Source organism: Akebia trifoliata, chromosome 4 (assembly GCF_017979445.1).
Source record: "Akebia trifoliata isolate Shusen 1 chromosome 4, ASM1797944v1, whole genome shotgun sequence".
NCBI lineage: Eukaryota > Viridiplantae > Streptophyta > Magnoliopsida > Ranunculales > Lardizabalaceae > Akebia > Akebia trifoliata.
The window spans coordinates 1539614-1554301 of NC_141378.1; the positions used below are offsets into that span (position 1 = coordinate 1539614).

The 14688-nt window shown below is 37.4% G+C and overlaps 2 protein-coding genes across 3 annotated transcripts; both read right to left on the minus strand.

The window, feature by feature from the left end:
* Positions 1-813: 813 nt before the first annotated feature.
* On the minus strand, positions 814-5026 carry LOC147402807 (large ribosomal subunit protein uL3). The gene is made up of 6 exons (XM_086438156.1): positions 4922-5026; positions 4119-4220; positions 2451-2561; positions 1922-2226; positions 1414-1823; positions 814-1323 (listed from the first exon to the last, which is right to left on the minus strand). Exons 2-6 carry the CDS (start codon positions 4201-4203, stop codon positions 1065-1067), a joined length of 1170 nt encoding a protein of 389 aa, XP_086294282.1. The 5' UTR covers positions 4204-4220; positions 4922-5026; the 3' UTR covers positions 814-1064.
* Positions 5027-6035: 1009 nt separating this feature from the next.
* LOC147402808 (cellulose synthase A catalytic subunit 5 [UDP-forming]-like) lies at positions 6036-13587 on the minus strand. Of its 2 annotated transcripts, XM_086438155.1 has the most exons (15): positions 13269-13587; positions 12996-13090; positions 12249-12444; positions 11925-12160; positions 11734-11836; positions 11461-11647; positions 10883-11149; positions 10450-10795; positions 9627-9764; positions 9329-9454; positions 8976-9188; positions 8593-8866; positions 8296-8492; positions 7626-7976; positions 6036-7115 (listed from the first exon to the last, which is right to left on the minus strand). In XM_086438155.1, the coding sequence occupies exons 2-15, from the start codon at positions 13086-13088 to the stop codon at positions 6534-6536; spliced, it is 3309 nt and encodes a 1102-aa protein (XP_086294281.1). In that variant the 5' UTR covers positions 13089-13090; positions 13269-13587; the 3' UTR covers positions 6036-6533. The 2 variants fall into 2 exon arrangements, with proteins under 2 accessions (XP_086294281.1, XP_086294280.1); XM_086438154.1 differs by having other exon boundaries at positions 12996-13587.
* Between the last annotated feature and the right edge of the window lie 1101 nt (positions 13588-14688).

A 14688-nucleotide genomic window follows, 5' to 3' on the forward strand; every position in this document is an offset into this window, starting at 1 on the left:
AACATCTAGGGTAAAATTTCTTCAACCTTCATAAAAAAAACGAACTTTTAAACCTATGTAAGAAAAAAACAAAAAACCATAGCATGTTCTCCTCATCAGCTTATAGACTTGATGAGGGCAATTTCCATGAGTGGGCATGTTTTAAGTTTGAAGACATGATATTCACCAAAACTTGGAGAGTTCCTAAATCACCCTCAGTGAGATTAATTTCTTATCTTCTACACTGGTGCATTTGGTGTCTGGGAAGTTTGAACGAACCTATGTTCGTACGTTTTTTTCTACTTTCTTGAATTATGCTCTTTTAAGTTTTCTTTTTTCTCCATTCACTACTGTTCATTAGCCAGGCAACTGGGCTTCATGAAATTAATGAACTAGATCGACCAAAGTGTCAAATCAAATAAGCTTTTACTAGAAGTATTCAACATGCAAGGGCTAGCTACGGTCAAAATGTAAGACCCAAAATTTATGTTAAAAACTAAGAACAAAAACTGATCAAATTAATGTCTTATTTGAGTAACAAATGACAGAATGAAATAATATTCATCATAAGAAAGAAAATAATTTGCGTTCGTCATTGTTAATTGATAAATCATAATATAAAATAACAATTTCATATTTTATACTTAAAAAAACATTTTATATTTTATATAATTGTAGAAGCAATTTTTTTTTTTACTGCAAACCAGGGTATTAGAAGGCATAGATGGAATCTTTAATAACTTCATCGGAAATGTGTTTTAAGCCATTAAAAAAATAAATCATCAGAAATGAGATATCAGAGCAAGCACCACTCCACCTCTCACTTTAGCCACATGCAAAATAGAGATATAATAAAATATCCTCAAAATATAATAATAACAAAATTCAAACCTAACAATGCAAAATTGCAAAATAACTCAACTAGATCAAAGAAGTAATCATCGGCTGTCCACAGTCTCAGCCACTTCAAAAACCCACAACCAACTTAAAGAGATTTGTCTCCGGAAAAGAAAAAAAAACAATTAATAGCTACTATTTTACTTAAAGCAAGCAACCCCCAGAACTCCAGAGTTCGAATCCTATAATTATGCCTTGAGCCGTCCATAGTACTTCTGCTTCTCTGCTGTGGTCTGGAAGCGCCCATGGCCGAACTTGGATGAGGTATCGATAAACTTGAGCTTGATCTCCTCAAGGGCCAGACGAGATGTTTGTTTCAGCAGGGACTGGCGTAGAGTAACAACTCTCTTCTTGGGTCCAACACAGCATCCTTTGATCAACAGATAATCTTCCTTCACCACACCATAGTGAGGAAATCCACCCATGGGAGTAATGTCCTTCTCAGTTCTGATTCAACAACAAAACTAGATTCAAGTGTTGGAAGTAAATTATATATATAGTAAATGGTACAAATGGCATCGGTAACGAGAAACTAACCTATCAAACTCAGTCATGGCTGCGTGTGACTCGCTTGCACACTTTCCAAGCTTGTAGATTTTCTTGTTCATTTCAGTACGGTGGTGATATCCATTCTGACCAGCCCTGGCAACTGTAAAGGAGACTCTAGCTGGATGCCAGGCACCAATACACGCCACCTTACGCAGACCCCTGTGAGTCTTACGGGGCAGACGGGTAACACCCCAACGAGTAACAACACCTTCATAACCCTTTCCTTTGGTCACACCGATGATGTCGATCATCTCATCTTTCTGGAAAATAGCATCGACTGGGACTTGTTTCTCAAAGAATCCAACTGCATAGTCCACCTTTTGTGCAATGGTTCCACCATTCACCTGGATTTCCATCAGGTGTGCCTTCTTCTGTTTCAATCCCTTCATCTTCCGTATCTGATATTCAGAACAATAGAATAATCCATTATTTAAGTTTAGTACCATAATATGATGATAGACTCAAAGGACTTGATCTAAGAAGGACAAATAGATACCTGAGTGTGAGCCAGAACACGAATGATGGTTCCATATTTCTTCATTTTCTCAAGCTGTGCTTGAACATCTTTCTTTCCTTCTTCACTCTCATATTTCTTGGAATACTTTGTGAAGGCCTTCTTCTTGGATTTGCAAAAATTCTTGTAGAATCTCCTTCTCACCTCCTCACTCAGATGTTGTGCCCAAACAGTGTTAAGAGAACGAAGGCCTCGAGGTGTCTTAATGTAAGCTACTACTCCAACAATGACCATTGGAGGAGTTTCGATAATCGTCACCGCCTCACATGTCTCCTTCTTATGAAGTTCTACAATAAGGATGACAACATGGTTCAAAGATCCCATTTACAAGTTACAAAGTCAGGAAAATACCACAATTTTTTAAACAAAACACAATTTTTCAAGGAAAACAATTTTCTTTAAAAAAAAATAGCAACTTAAATACTCAGATAAAGTGTAGAAAATCAGAAAGGAATTCTCATATAAATCATTTGGCATGAAGTAACAAGGACTTGAATAGGCAGGTGCTTACTTGATCCAGGTTTGTCGACATCTCTGACAATGTGGGTCATCCCAGCCTTGTAACCCAAGAAGGCGGTAAGCTTGCAAGGCTTGCTTGGGTCATCCTTGGGGAAAGCCTTCACTGCATTAATCAATAATGCAAACTGAAGCATTAGATTCAACAAGACACGCACAGGTGTGACAAATTATTTTTAATAGGTATAAGCAAAGCTTACATTTCAAAAATGCAAAGATCTTGTGGTAAGAAGAAATTGAAATAGGAAATGTAGCAACGAGAACAAAAAGAGAAAAATAATTGCTGAAAGAAATAAAACTCATGGAAATACACTCCCACCAAATACAAAACGAAAAAAGGCTACAACAAATGTACAATAAAATGGTTGTAAATAATGCCTATTAATATTAGTTCAAAATAATGGTTTTCCTATCAAAAAAATACTAATTCAAAATAAGACCACTACACATGGACTATTAGTAACAAAAGGTGGAAAACGGCCCAGCTGAGAAATCCTCCAAAGAAGATGGTTTCATCAAGTGCAGGGACTGAGCTAGGATTTTTTTTTAGTAGGGGCAAACTATAGTTAATGGTACACTAGAAGAGCTTAAAGATGATAAGCTTTGGGGAGACATTCAGAGGTTTTGTGTTAGAAGTTGAAAAGGATATTTAGGTCATTTTCAATTAGTCCATGAGAGAAGTCCTAAACAAGAGGCAATTTCATCTTCAAAAAATTGGAGGTGGGGGGGGGGGGGGGGGGGAGGTAGGTGAGGCAAATGGGGGCATGTAATGATTTCCTAACACCCCCGTCAAAGACCCGTATAACAATAGATCTTTTCTTGTGTATCCAGAGGCAAATGATTTATGGCTCTGATGGGGGCGTGTGTCAGAGGGAGGACAAATAAGGGTTATCTCGAAGTTCTGTGGGGACAAGTTCCCCCACTGCCTCCTAACTAGCTCAGTAGCTCCACTCAAACTGAAAGTCTCGTTATTTAGATGAACTTTCTTTTATTTTAAGAGAAACTCCAACGCATTACCATTCCCTATAACCATCAGCTCCCAACTGTCAATATGGGTAATGGAGTCTGAAATTTCAACTCCAACGCATGACCCATCCCTCACCATTTTTTGGGTCTAGAAATTTTCAATACAAAAAAAAAAGTACCCTCGCTTGGTTACCCATCCTTTTTGGAGGGAAAAAATTCAGGCAGTTATGTTGAAAAAAAGTTAATTTCAGAATGTTTTAAATCTGAATTGAATTAAAAAATTATTAAACAATTTAAGGGTGGCATGGTTGGATACCCATAATTGCCACTCACAATACCTAAAAGATTCAATTAAAAAGGAAAAAAAAACAATACGGTATCAGTCAGTACATTCGATACAAACCAATACATTATAATACAAACCCAATACACTCTTGAAACATTTGATTTTTTTATTTTTTTATTTTTATTTTTATTTTTATTTTTTTTTTTGGGGGGGGGGGGGGTCATGTTCCGGTGCATTCCAATATTTTAAACCATTATCTTAAGAAACTTTCAACATATGTTTTGCAATAAATAGGATCGTGGTTTAAAAAACTATTAGTTATACAGGAAATAAGAAAATGAATTAGTTATACAGGAAATATAAAGCGCATTGTTATATTTATTAGATAAAAAACTCTTAAAATAATTATACCCTTTCCCCTGTGACGAGAAGATCTCTTCCTTGGGAGAAACCCAAGGGAACCGTGCCTAGGGTGCTCAAACTTTCGGTGAGACATTCTTACCCTTCTTCACCCTGAAACAAAATACACGCAAAAGTTACAACAAGTCCCAAGTTTTTTTAGGTGAAGTATTAAGATACTGCTTAGATGCTTATTATATAAATACAAAAATCCAAAACTGCAAAAATACTTGAAAACTTGAAATACCTCAGGGCTCTAAAATTGCTCAAGAACAAAAACACGTTATATATATATTTCAAAATAAGCTAAACAAAACTGTAGAAATGATGCTTCGCTCATAAAGAGAAGATCCTTTAGAATCCACACCATTGATGGTCATCGGGATTAGTGTAGATCGATGTGATGAAAACGGAACCATCAAAAGTGTGTATCCAGGGAAGAGAGGAAACCATCATTTTCCAGAAATAGAAAGATATAAAAACAGGTGTTATTGAAGAACTACTACCTAGTTAAAGTAAATCAGAAACATTTGAAGAAGGAAACATAGTAGATTGTTCGACTAACATATAAAATCAAGCTCAAACTACACAGATCTAATTAGCTCCATCAAAATTAATCTACAGTGAGCAAGAAAACAATCTTCGATGCACTACGTCCTAGCGTTCATGAATCCATACAAACAGTACAGAAGTACAGATCGAGAAAGAATGAAAGAAAGAACACAAATACCTATATTTCGCTAAGAATCGAAAAAAAAAACGAAAAATGATGAAGGAAACCCTAACAGATCGCTAGATATGATAAGAGAGCTCACCAGAGAGGCGTCCTCCTCCTTCTTCAAGTAGAGAAGTGGGAAACCCTAAAACTCGTCCTCTTATAAGGAGAGGGTAAGGCAAGGGCAACCGATTGATTGAAATGACTCAAATATCCTTGATTTTGTTACTTAATAGCAGTTATACCCTGTTTTTAAGATTACTTTGTTTCGTCTCGCCCGCAAGATCGGGTTGACTCGTCTGAGTCATCACGTCTCGGATGACATAAACTATTTTAAGTCGGTCTTTTAATATATTTTTTTATGAAATAATTAGTGCAACAGAAACCATAACTCGAATGAACTTAGCATCATTGGGTCAAGAAACAAATGGGAGCCAGAATACAATGAATCGTTCGAGTTATCGTGCAGATTGAATAACATGGATTAACACTACAAATCCATTATATTTTCTTTCCCCTCCTCTCCTATCTATCCTGTGCATTTCTAAGAAGCATAATGCTGAAGTGACCCGAGGATTGTATCTCATATCGCACTTTCGTAGTAGAGAGTAGGAACTATAGATGCTTTTCATCAAGATACAAGTTAAAAAATATCCATGAATCCTACACACTTCCACATCAGGAAAGTGTGATATGAGGTACAATCTTGAGGTCCCTCTAGCACAATTCTTCTAAATATGCTCTTTCAATTTTATTTCCTTTCTCCTTTTACCCTTTCTAAAAATACCCCTCTAATTTTATTATCTTTCCATTTCTATACCCTTACTCTCAGAGGCATCCTCTAGTTTAATTACAATATATGAGGGTGTCTGTCATATAAATGGGCGGTTGGTTACAATTGTTCGATTAACTCTGGTGGTCCTTGGGGGTTACAAGAGTTTGGTACATTTTGACACCAAACACTCTCTGTGCATGAAGAAAAGGATGCTGGACTGGTTTGGATATCATATAAGTAATCGATTCTTGACTCTTCTCATCGGGAAAATTGTTTATGATTTTTTTGACTCCTAAATCAATGTAAACACCCGAGGATTGCATTAACAAAATCGATGACAGGTCAAAGGATGTTAATGGGTTTTTTGACTCTTAAATCAATGTAAACACCCCAACTCTAAACTTTGATAAAAACATGCATTAGTGCAAGCAGGGGAATTGGGGTCCTAGTTTAAGTTGCTTTTAAATGTCATTAACATCTTTTGGGTGCCTAAAATCCATCCAAAATCTCGTGGAGTACTGAGTTTAGTGTGATTTGTAAGCCCAGATCACAAAAAGAAACCAAACAAACATAAAAGAAAGTGAGGAAGGAAATAAATTATAATTTAAACCATGAAAATGTTCAACTGTGATCAATGTTCTCAGGATTTACAGATAAGTTGCCTAAAATCAACCTTCTTCCAAGTTCCAACCCATAAATATCCAATATCAAAAGAACCAGTCAGAGCTTTATAAAATAAATATCTATGTCAGTTGCCAGTCCCTTTGTGTGTATATTTGTTGACCACAAACCCCTCACACTTTTTTTCCTTCACAACTCATCTTCATGATCTGATCATCCCACAAAATCTTGCAATTAGATATCTTCTGCCTTGGTTCGAGGCATGGAACTTACTGCAATTAATTCAAACCATTTTTAAAACTCTTATCTGAGTAGCTCAGTCACAATCTAACCCACAAACTTCTAATATGATATCGCTTTTTGGCAAAAATGGGTTGATCTGGACCCATAAGAGTGAGAAGATTGATGCCAGAAGAATCGACCAGACCAACACAATAGTGGGCAGTCTATCTTGTTTTCCCATTAATCCCTTGAGGAATGGGTAGAGATGGATGATGACCCAGAAAGCAAAGAACAACTTCCCAAACAATGGACCCCATGACTCGTAACCTGTGTTGATAGCATCTGAGATCCCAATCACGACTCCAATTATGTTGATAATCAGCAACGTCGTGGGAGGAATCAACAACGACGTCCACTTGAATAGGTATAACTCCGAGAATTCTCCATCATTGGCTCCTTTTGAAGTGACAGTGAAGCTAGTGTTGACCCCAGCCAAAACCTTGAGTAGACCTTGGAAGAGAGCAAATAGGTGTGATGAGACACCACCAATCACCCAAAACTGCTCATTTCTCCACCAGTCATCTATCCGAACATGTCCCCACTGCATCTCAAGGATACCTGTTGCGGCTATGGATACGAAAAGAGCCATGAACACGATGCTGGCATAGTTGCTAATCTGTACATAGTACACAAGAACTTCTGTATGAGACGGAAATATTCTTGAAATATTAATGCTAAAATAGTCTAACAAAGTGAACAATCTAGGCCTTGACTTCCAGAAAATTGACCCAAGTGTCCCGGGCTTAACCCTAATTATGTAGTGCTCGTGTGGCTACTTCCAAGAGTTAAAACACCCAAGTGTGAGTGTTCTCTTGTGTGTGCGAATGCCTAAGTGAGTTGGGGTAACTCCTAGAAACTTTGAAGTAAGACTAACACTACATTGAGGGGATTAACTCGAGTGCCGTAAGGCACCATGTGATGAGGGATCCCTAGGTCTGTTACGCAATGAGCTGAGAAAACACATTTTTTAGGTCGAGTCGGATTCGGGTGTGGATAAAGAAATTCAGATCTAGATACTGATATCCTGATATCCGAGCCGCATACAACCCATTTTAAGCCCTAGAGAGAGTATTTTAATGATAATCTTCATTAAATAAAGTGAAAATTCTAGGGCTGTCAGCGGTACCTCAGGTATGATAAACTTATTGGTAAGGAGGCAGATGGCCGGCAAAGTACAGTAAGCAATCAAAGGAATTGATGTCCAAGGATACACAACCGAGTTTATATATGAAAACCGCTCCAACAATTTCAAACCACATCCATAGCCATACCAGATCGGACAGTGCCTGCTTAAGAAAATCTCAACGGATCCAAGGGCCCATCGGAGAACCTGGTGTAGACGGTCTGAAAGGTTGATGGGAGCTGACCCCTTAAACGCGGGCCTTCTTGGTATGCAGTACACAGACCTCCAGCCATGGCAGTGCATCTTGAAGCCTGTCAAGATATCCTCTGTGACGGAGCCATATATCCACCCAACCTGATTCAAATTTAAATTTAGAAAGTAAAAGAGTAGGAAAGATATTTCCTAAGAGTCTGTTTGGATGCACTTAAAAAAGTAACTTTTTTACTTTTGAAAGTTAAAAAGTTAAAAAGTAAGTTTGGATTCATTTTAGAAAACTATATTTAAAAAGTAAAAAATTACTAACTTTTAAAAAAAGCAAAAGTAAACTACTTTCTACTTGAAAAGCTACTTTTCCCAAAGTTATCTCTTCCTAGCTACTATCTACTTGCTATCCAAATGGGGCCTTAAATTAGAAAGTGATCGAAGCTTTTTTAAACTCATCCAACCACTTTACCTCCCTTCCCCACTCTGTTTTATCTTCATAACCGCAGCTAATAACGTGCATGGCTTCTTTCAGGAGTGAAGCCGTACTTGTACCCTGAGGAATCCCACCATTTTCCAAGAGTGAGAAAGCTATGAACACTGGAGACGGCCCAAATTTTTTCTCATTTTTTCGCTCGGAAATTGAAGATGATTTCTCACCAACTATTCCTGCAAATAGAATTCATTTTGGCTACAAGTTACATAGGGTTTTGGATATTATAGTCATATAACAACACTACTAGCACAAGGAAGACTTTTTTTTTCTCACCCTCCATTCCTTCTCCAATAGTTTCAAGTGCATGTATCTGCTTTGATGCCTCCCTTTGTTTCATCTTCTTATTCCTGTCCTTCTGCTTCAATTTTCTGTTCTTCCTTCTAGACCTGCAGCACAAGCAGCACCATTTCGGCCAACAATTGCAGGTCTTTCCCAGGGGCTTCTCCATGGTGGGTGCATCGTAGCCATACAGAGCTTGCCTTCTGAAAACACACCCTGTTCCAACATAAATCGGTCCCTGAATCCCGTCAAGTCCTTTCATGTTAATCTGATTTCAATCAGGAAAAAAAACGGGGTGGTTCAGTGTTTTTTTTTCCAAAAAAAAGGGAGAAAACATCAACACTAGAATTTGGAGTTGACTGGGAAGAGTTACGAACATCGAAGAATACAACATTGCGATTTGAGTATCTATCGTGACGATCGATCCCATTGAACCGTTGAGGGAACTGCACATAGCAGATTTTCTTCCCTGATGCCGGGTCCATCATGAAGCACATGGCTTCTCTAAGAGCCTTACTGTTGTTTATGTAATGATCACAATCAACATTCAGAATGTATGGAGCATTGGAGATGACTGCTGAAACCCTCATCTTGAAGAATCAGAAAAGTAAGTAACAATGGAGGAATACTAAATAAAATCAAGATCTAAATTTGTTGATGACAAAGAAGGGTAAAATGGGGAAAAAGTCAGAAAACTTTAACTAATTAAAAAAGAAAAACTTGAGCTCACCAAAGCGTTCATTGCACCAGCTTTTTTGTGGTGATCAAAGCCTGGCCTTTTCTCGCGAGAAACATACACCAGACGAGGTAACTCAATTCCTTCAACATCACATACATCATTGTTTCCAAGGAAAACCTGTTGAATCCAGAAGATAATACAAGATTAGAGAACTGCTGACACCTTAACTCTATGCTCTTCTCGGAGACTTACTTGAAAAAAATTGCCTAGTTTGCTCCCCTTATAATTACTACTGATCAAAATATGAGAAAACTAGGGTGTACTAGAACAAAATAGGAGTTCTTGTCACCTGGATCATTCCCGGATGGTCATGGACATTGTTTCCAGGCCATGATGTCCCATCCTGCATTATCCAACCCTCCTCAGGAACCTTCTTTGCCTTGACAACCAACCCATTTATCCGAACCTTAAATTCTTCATATTCTCTCTGTACACACACAATGAATTAATCAGAGACCATTTTGACTGTTTGGAGACTTCAATGGGTTTTAAAACCCAATTATTAGACCTAAATAAGATGCCATGTTGAACTTGGCTATTTTTTTTTTCTATGACTTGTTGCCTTGTATCAAAATTGAATTGGGCTTTTTCAAAGTTTTTATAAAGCACAAAATAAAGTCTGAGGGATTATGGTAACTTTACAAATGAACATGGAGAGATCCTTATTTTTAAAAATAATTAAGAAATGTTTTACACCAATTAGGAAACGGTAAATACGACCAGAGGGAGAAAAAAAACATTTTCATAGAAGAGGATATTGAAGTGGGATGAGTGATGAGACTTGGAAAAATCAAATAAAAAATGGGGTATATGACAAGATTTAGGATAACTCCAATAAATAAGAGATAAAATAAGGGTCGTTGTTTGAGATGATTTGGCCATGTGCAAAGAGTGTGTTGATGCAAGTTGCAAGCTCTTAAGAGGGCAAGAAGGACAAAATGACATAGATGGACTCATGTAAGTAGTAAGGAAAGATATAAAGGAATATGCCTTGACTGAAGATTTGTTTCGTGATACATTTAGATAGTGAAATAGGATTGATATTGTTGACCCCAGTAATTGGGATAAGGTTTAGATGACGCAATGATGAACAAAGGATGACAGTTGAAGACCTTCATTGCACGGCGTTCCCTCACGAATGTTGGATGGACTTTGTTCTTCAGATAGTCGATCTTCAGAGTAAAATACCATTCTGGCGCCCGGGGCTCAATATTGAATTTTTTGCAAAATGGAACCCACTTCTTTGCGAACCTGGATGTCTCTGTAAGAGCTTCAAAAGTAAGAATATCAGCACCATCGTCTGACACATAGCATGCCACTTTTTCAACCGGATAGTCCACAGCAAGGATTGATAGAACGGTGTTTGCGGTGATAAGTGGAGGTTCTTTCAAAGGATCAACTGTACTTACGAAGATGTCTATATCAGCTAATTCAGAGGGCTTCCCTTCTTTCTCGTACCTTGGAGAAAATTAAGGTTTGGGATGTAAGGAAACATAAACCCAAAAAATTTGAACTGAGAATCTAAGACAGGTGGACTTGAAATACCTCAGAGACAGACGATCAAGATATGTTTCGCGCTCGATTGGGAACCATTTTGTGAACTGGTCAAGAATCCATGATACAGCAAACCATATTTCACAAATAACTGATGTCAGCCACAACCCATATGCATCGTGGACTGGGTGGAGAAGTCTATAATGAAAAAAGAAGCCAAGAATCACAAGTCGGAGTAGAATTATCAATCTGTATGGATTTATTTTGCTGGACGGAATGGGTAACTTTCTCGAAAGTGGTTGCCTGCCTTCATCCATCCTGACAAATTAAAGCCAGCTCGTAAATAGGAAAAATATAAAAAGCCTAAAGTGAAACATAAAATGCCAAAACATATGATACTAAATAACTTGTAATTAAACAATAATATCTCTTAGTTTCAGTGTCCCTAATAAAATACTTTTGAACCCAGCTTATCCAATGAAAATTTCAAAACCACCGCTAAGTAGACATAATTCAAGAATTCTGCTTTAAGTCTTGAATTATACTAATACAAGAGAAGAAGAACAACAATTCAAAACCCAACAAAAGTAGTATTACTAAAAAGCAGTGACGACGGGTTGCAAACTTACTTGAGCAAATCAAGAGTATCTGGTTCACCACCATTATGGTTCCCACTACTACTCCCGCCTTGGTGATTAACCACCTGAAGCTTGTCATTTTGCTTTTTCTTCCACTCCTCAACCCGATCGTTCCATACAATACTCCCATACCCATATACCACTAAGTCTTTCTTAGGATCCATCAGTCTGGGTTGCACTACAACATTAACACTGCTGAGTTCTCAGCTAAAACACAAACACAAAAGAGAAAACAACACAGACGATTCAATCCAAACAACTTACGAGACATCGACGAATCGGGAAATGTCATCTGATGAATCCGTACCCCAGGACCCATGAAGGGGGGTACAATAAGAGCATGTCGATCAGGAGAAATTCCAGCATCCTAAGTTCAAGAAATCATCAACATTACCACACATAAGTTCTGAATTATAACTATGTGCATCAAATGCTCTTGTATCATATCAACTCACCTCTTGGCCATATGTCAGGAGAGGCCTTCCAGGACTAGGAGATGCTGAATCCAAGTCCGACGGCATGGAAACTTCAGATGCATCACCACAAGACTGACAACCCGCATTAAGGTGGGAGGAAAGCATTGGTTCCACAATATATTGCGGGTCCTTCCCATCATGGCTCTCAATATCAAATTCGTTCTCCAAATCATCGATGTCGTCCTCTTCCTCGTCACCTTCAACCCTGATACTGCCTGTAAAATTACCCATCTCATTAGCAACTATTTACAGCACTAGATGAAGAAGTATTAGGTAGAGAGAAAGAGAGAGAGAGAGTATCACCTTTGAGGCGCTTATATCTGATTTTGCATTGTGGGCAAGCCTGATCACCCTCTCGTCTCTCGTACTCATAGCAAGGTCTGCACACAGGGAAAGCACATTCGTTGCATGCGACGAATGTTTCTCCTTCCACAGTGATACCAACCTCATCCCCACAAATCTGGCAATCCTGCCAACTCAATTCTTCCAGAGACTTCCCCTATCAAACTCAAAATTAATAATCAAAATCTCAACAGATTCTATATTAAAAATTGAAAATTTACAAACAAATTGAATATTCAAGGAAACTGAAGTATAAATTCTAGTTAAGCACAATATATATATATATATAACTGAATCCAAAGAAAATGAACATTTGTGTAAATGGGTATTATATTAAACTAAGTTCCAAAATCAAGTGATTAAGAAGGAAAGCAAAAAAAACTGATTTAACAACAGCCCCACCTCCACTTGAACCTCATTAACAGGGGAACACCTCAGGCCTCTCAAGTTTACATAACAAATGGAAAATTTGCATAATGAGTCCCTCTCTCTCTATCTATAACAAATATACAGAGAACTAACATGTCCAAAAGCGTTTCATAATCACCAAAATATATATATATATATAGACAGAAAGTGATCGAACCAAGGTAACAAAAAAAGAAAATGAACAAATGGGTATCAGCAAAACAAAAGGATACATAAAACAACATAAGAAACACGACCAGAAGCAATGTGAGCCATTTTTCTTTGATGTTTCATTCTTACTTGTACAATTTCATCAGCATTAATGACAACGAACTCATTCCTGTTGTGAGATCCCGCAACAAGTCGACCTCTCATATCCATTACAACCTCCATCACTTCAAAACACAAGAACCCATTTCAGAAATCAATCCCTTTATCCCACCCATCATTACCATAATCACAAAAAGGCCTTTTTTTATTCTCCTCCGTTTCTCTCCAATCTCTCTCTTACGCACCCATCACAAGTAAAAAAAAATAACTACGGAACAAAGAATAAATCAGAGGATTTCTTACGCTTTTCTTTGATTCCTTTTAAAAGTCCCTTATTTTACAGATTAGTGGGTCTGAAACAAGGACTAATGTCGATCGATGTGAGGGAACACTTGAGACTTGAGAGAATGATGACACGAGTAAAGAAAAGAACAAAACAAAACAAAAGAAAGAACCTTAAAGCATTGAAAAGTAATGGCAGAGAATAGATAGAAGATCTTGAAAGTGGGTCCGGAGATGACGATGGGCCCAGCGGAGGCAAGAAGGAGATGGAGAAGGGTATTTTGGGAATTTCGTTCTTTATTCTTGTTTCTTCAGTTAGATCATAGATGTCTTTGACGGAGCACAGTTTTGGCGTGGTGTTGTTTTGTTGAGAGACAGACGCGTAAGAATTAAGAACGAGTGATTTTTTTCTTCTCACAATGTACATTGTGCCACCAGCCATTTGCCATGTGGCACGAATGACATCAGCAATGAGAAAGAAAATTTCTCTCCAGTCCTGCCCATACTTTCTTTAAAAAAAAAAAAAATAAAACAACTTCTGGATATATGCACTCTAAAAAGAGACTAATGACTTCTGAACTCAACCTATCAATCGGACTCAAAACTCAATCATGTGTCGTGATTCGTCCACTAGGATACGCGATTGTACCCTCAAGATGCACAATTACAGATGTCAGCTGGTTATGTATCCCGAGGGATAGAATCGACGATTCTTTTCCCTTGTCACATTAATGAGTTTTCACGTTGACTTCAAAAATCAACACGCTAAAGAAAAATAAAATAATTATTTTTCGCCGATGAAATTTATTTAGAAATTTAGGTGCTCGGTGCCCATTTTTTAAAAATATTATTTTTTTAATATAAATATTTTTATGAAATAAAGATGTGTTGTGGGATTGTTAATGTGATAGTCAATGTGGGCCAACACTTTTTTTAAGATTTTAAATCTTAAAAAATAAATCTATGGGTAGAAGACATACGGCTTGTAAGAGAGATAAATTTTCTCTCTATTGTTGATGTCATTCGTGCTACATGTCAAGTTATTATTGGGCCGTGAGCCAAAAATACTCAACTAAGAACGGTACAAGGTTTGGTAAGAAAAAATTATGGGCTATTTAGAGATACCCCCTTCATATGTTGGTGAATATTTAAAATATTCTAATGTTTTAAAATTGATGGCATGCTCACACCTTGATCTTTTCGTAATGGATTAATGAAAATAATCAAAATATAATTATTTTCATCGCTAGCCATGGTTTTTAAATTCATTTTGATGTCTCGTCTCGTTCGTGAATGAGAAGTTTTTTGATACATTTGAGATGTCTCGTTTAACAATGAAAAAAATGAACCTGAATTTTAAATCTCGTTTGATATGTTTGACTTGTCAATACATTTTGTTGGTGGATGATACCGAAACGTGTCAGATGAGTTGTCTCAATCT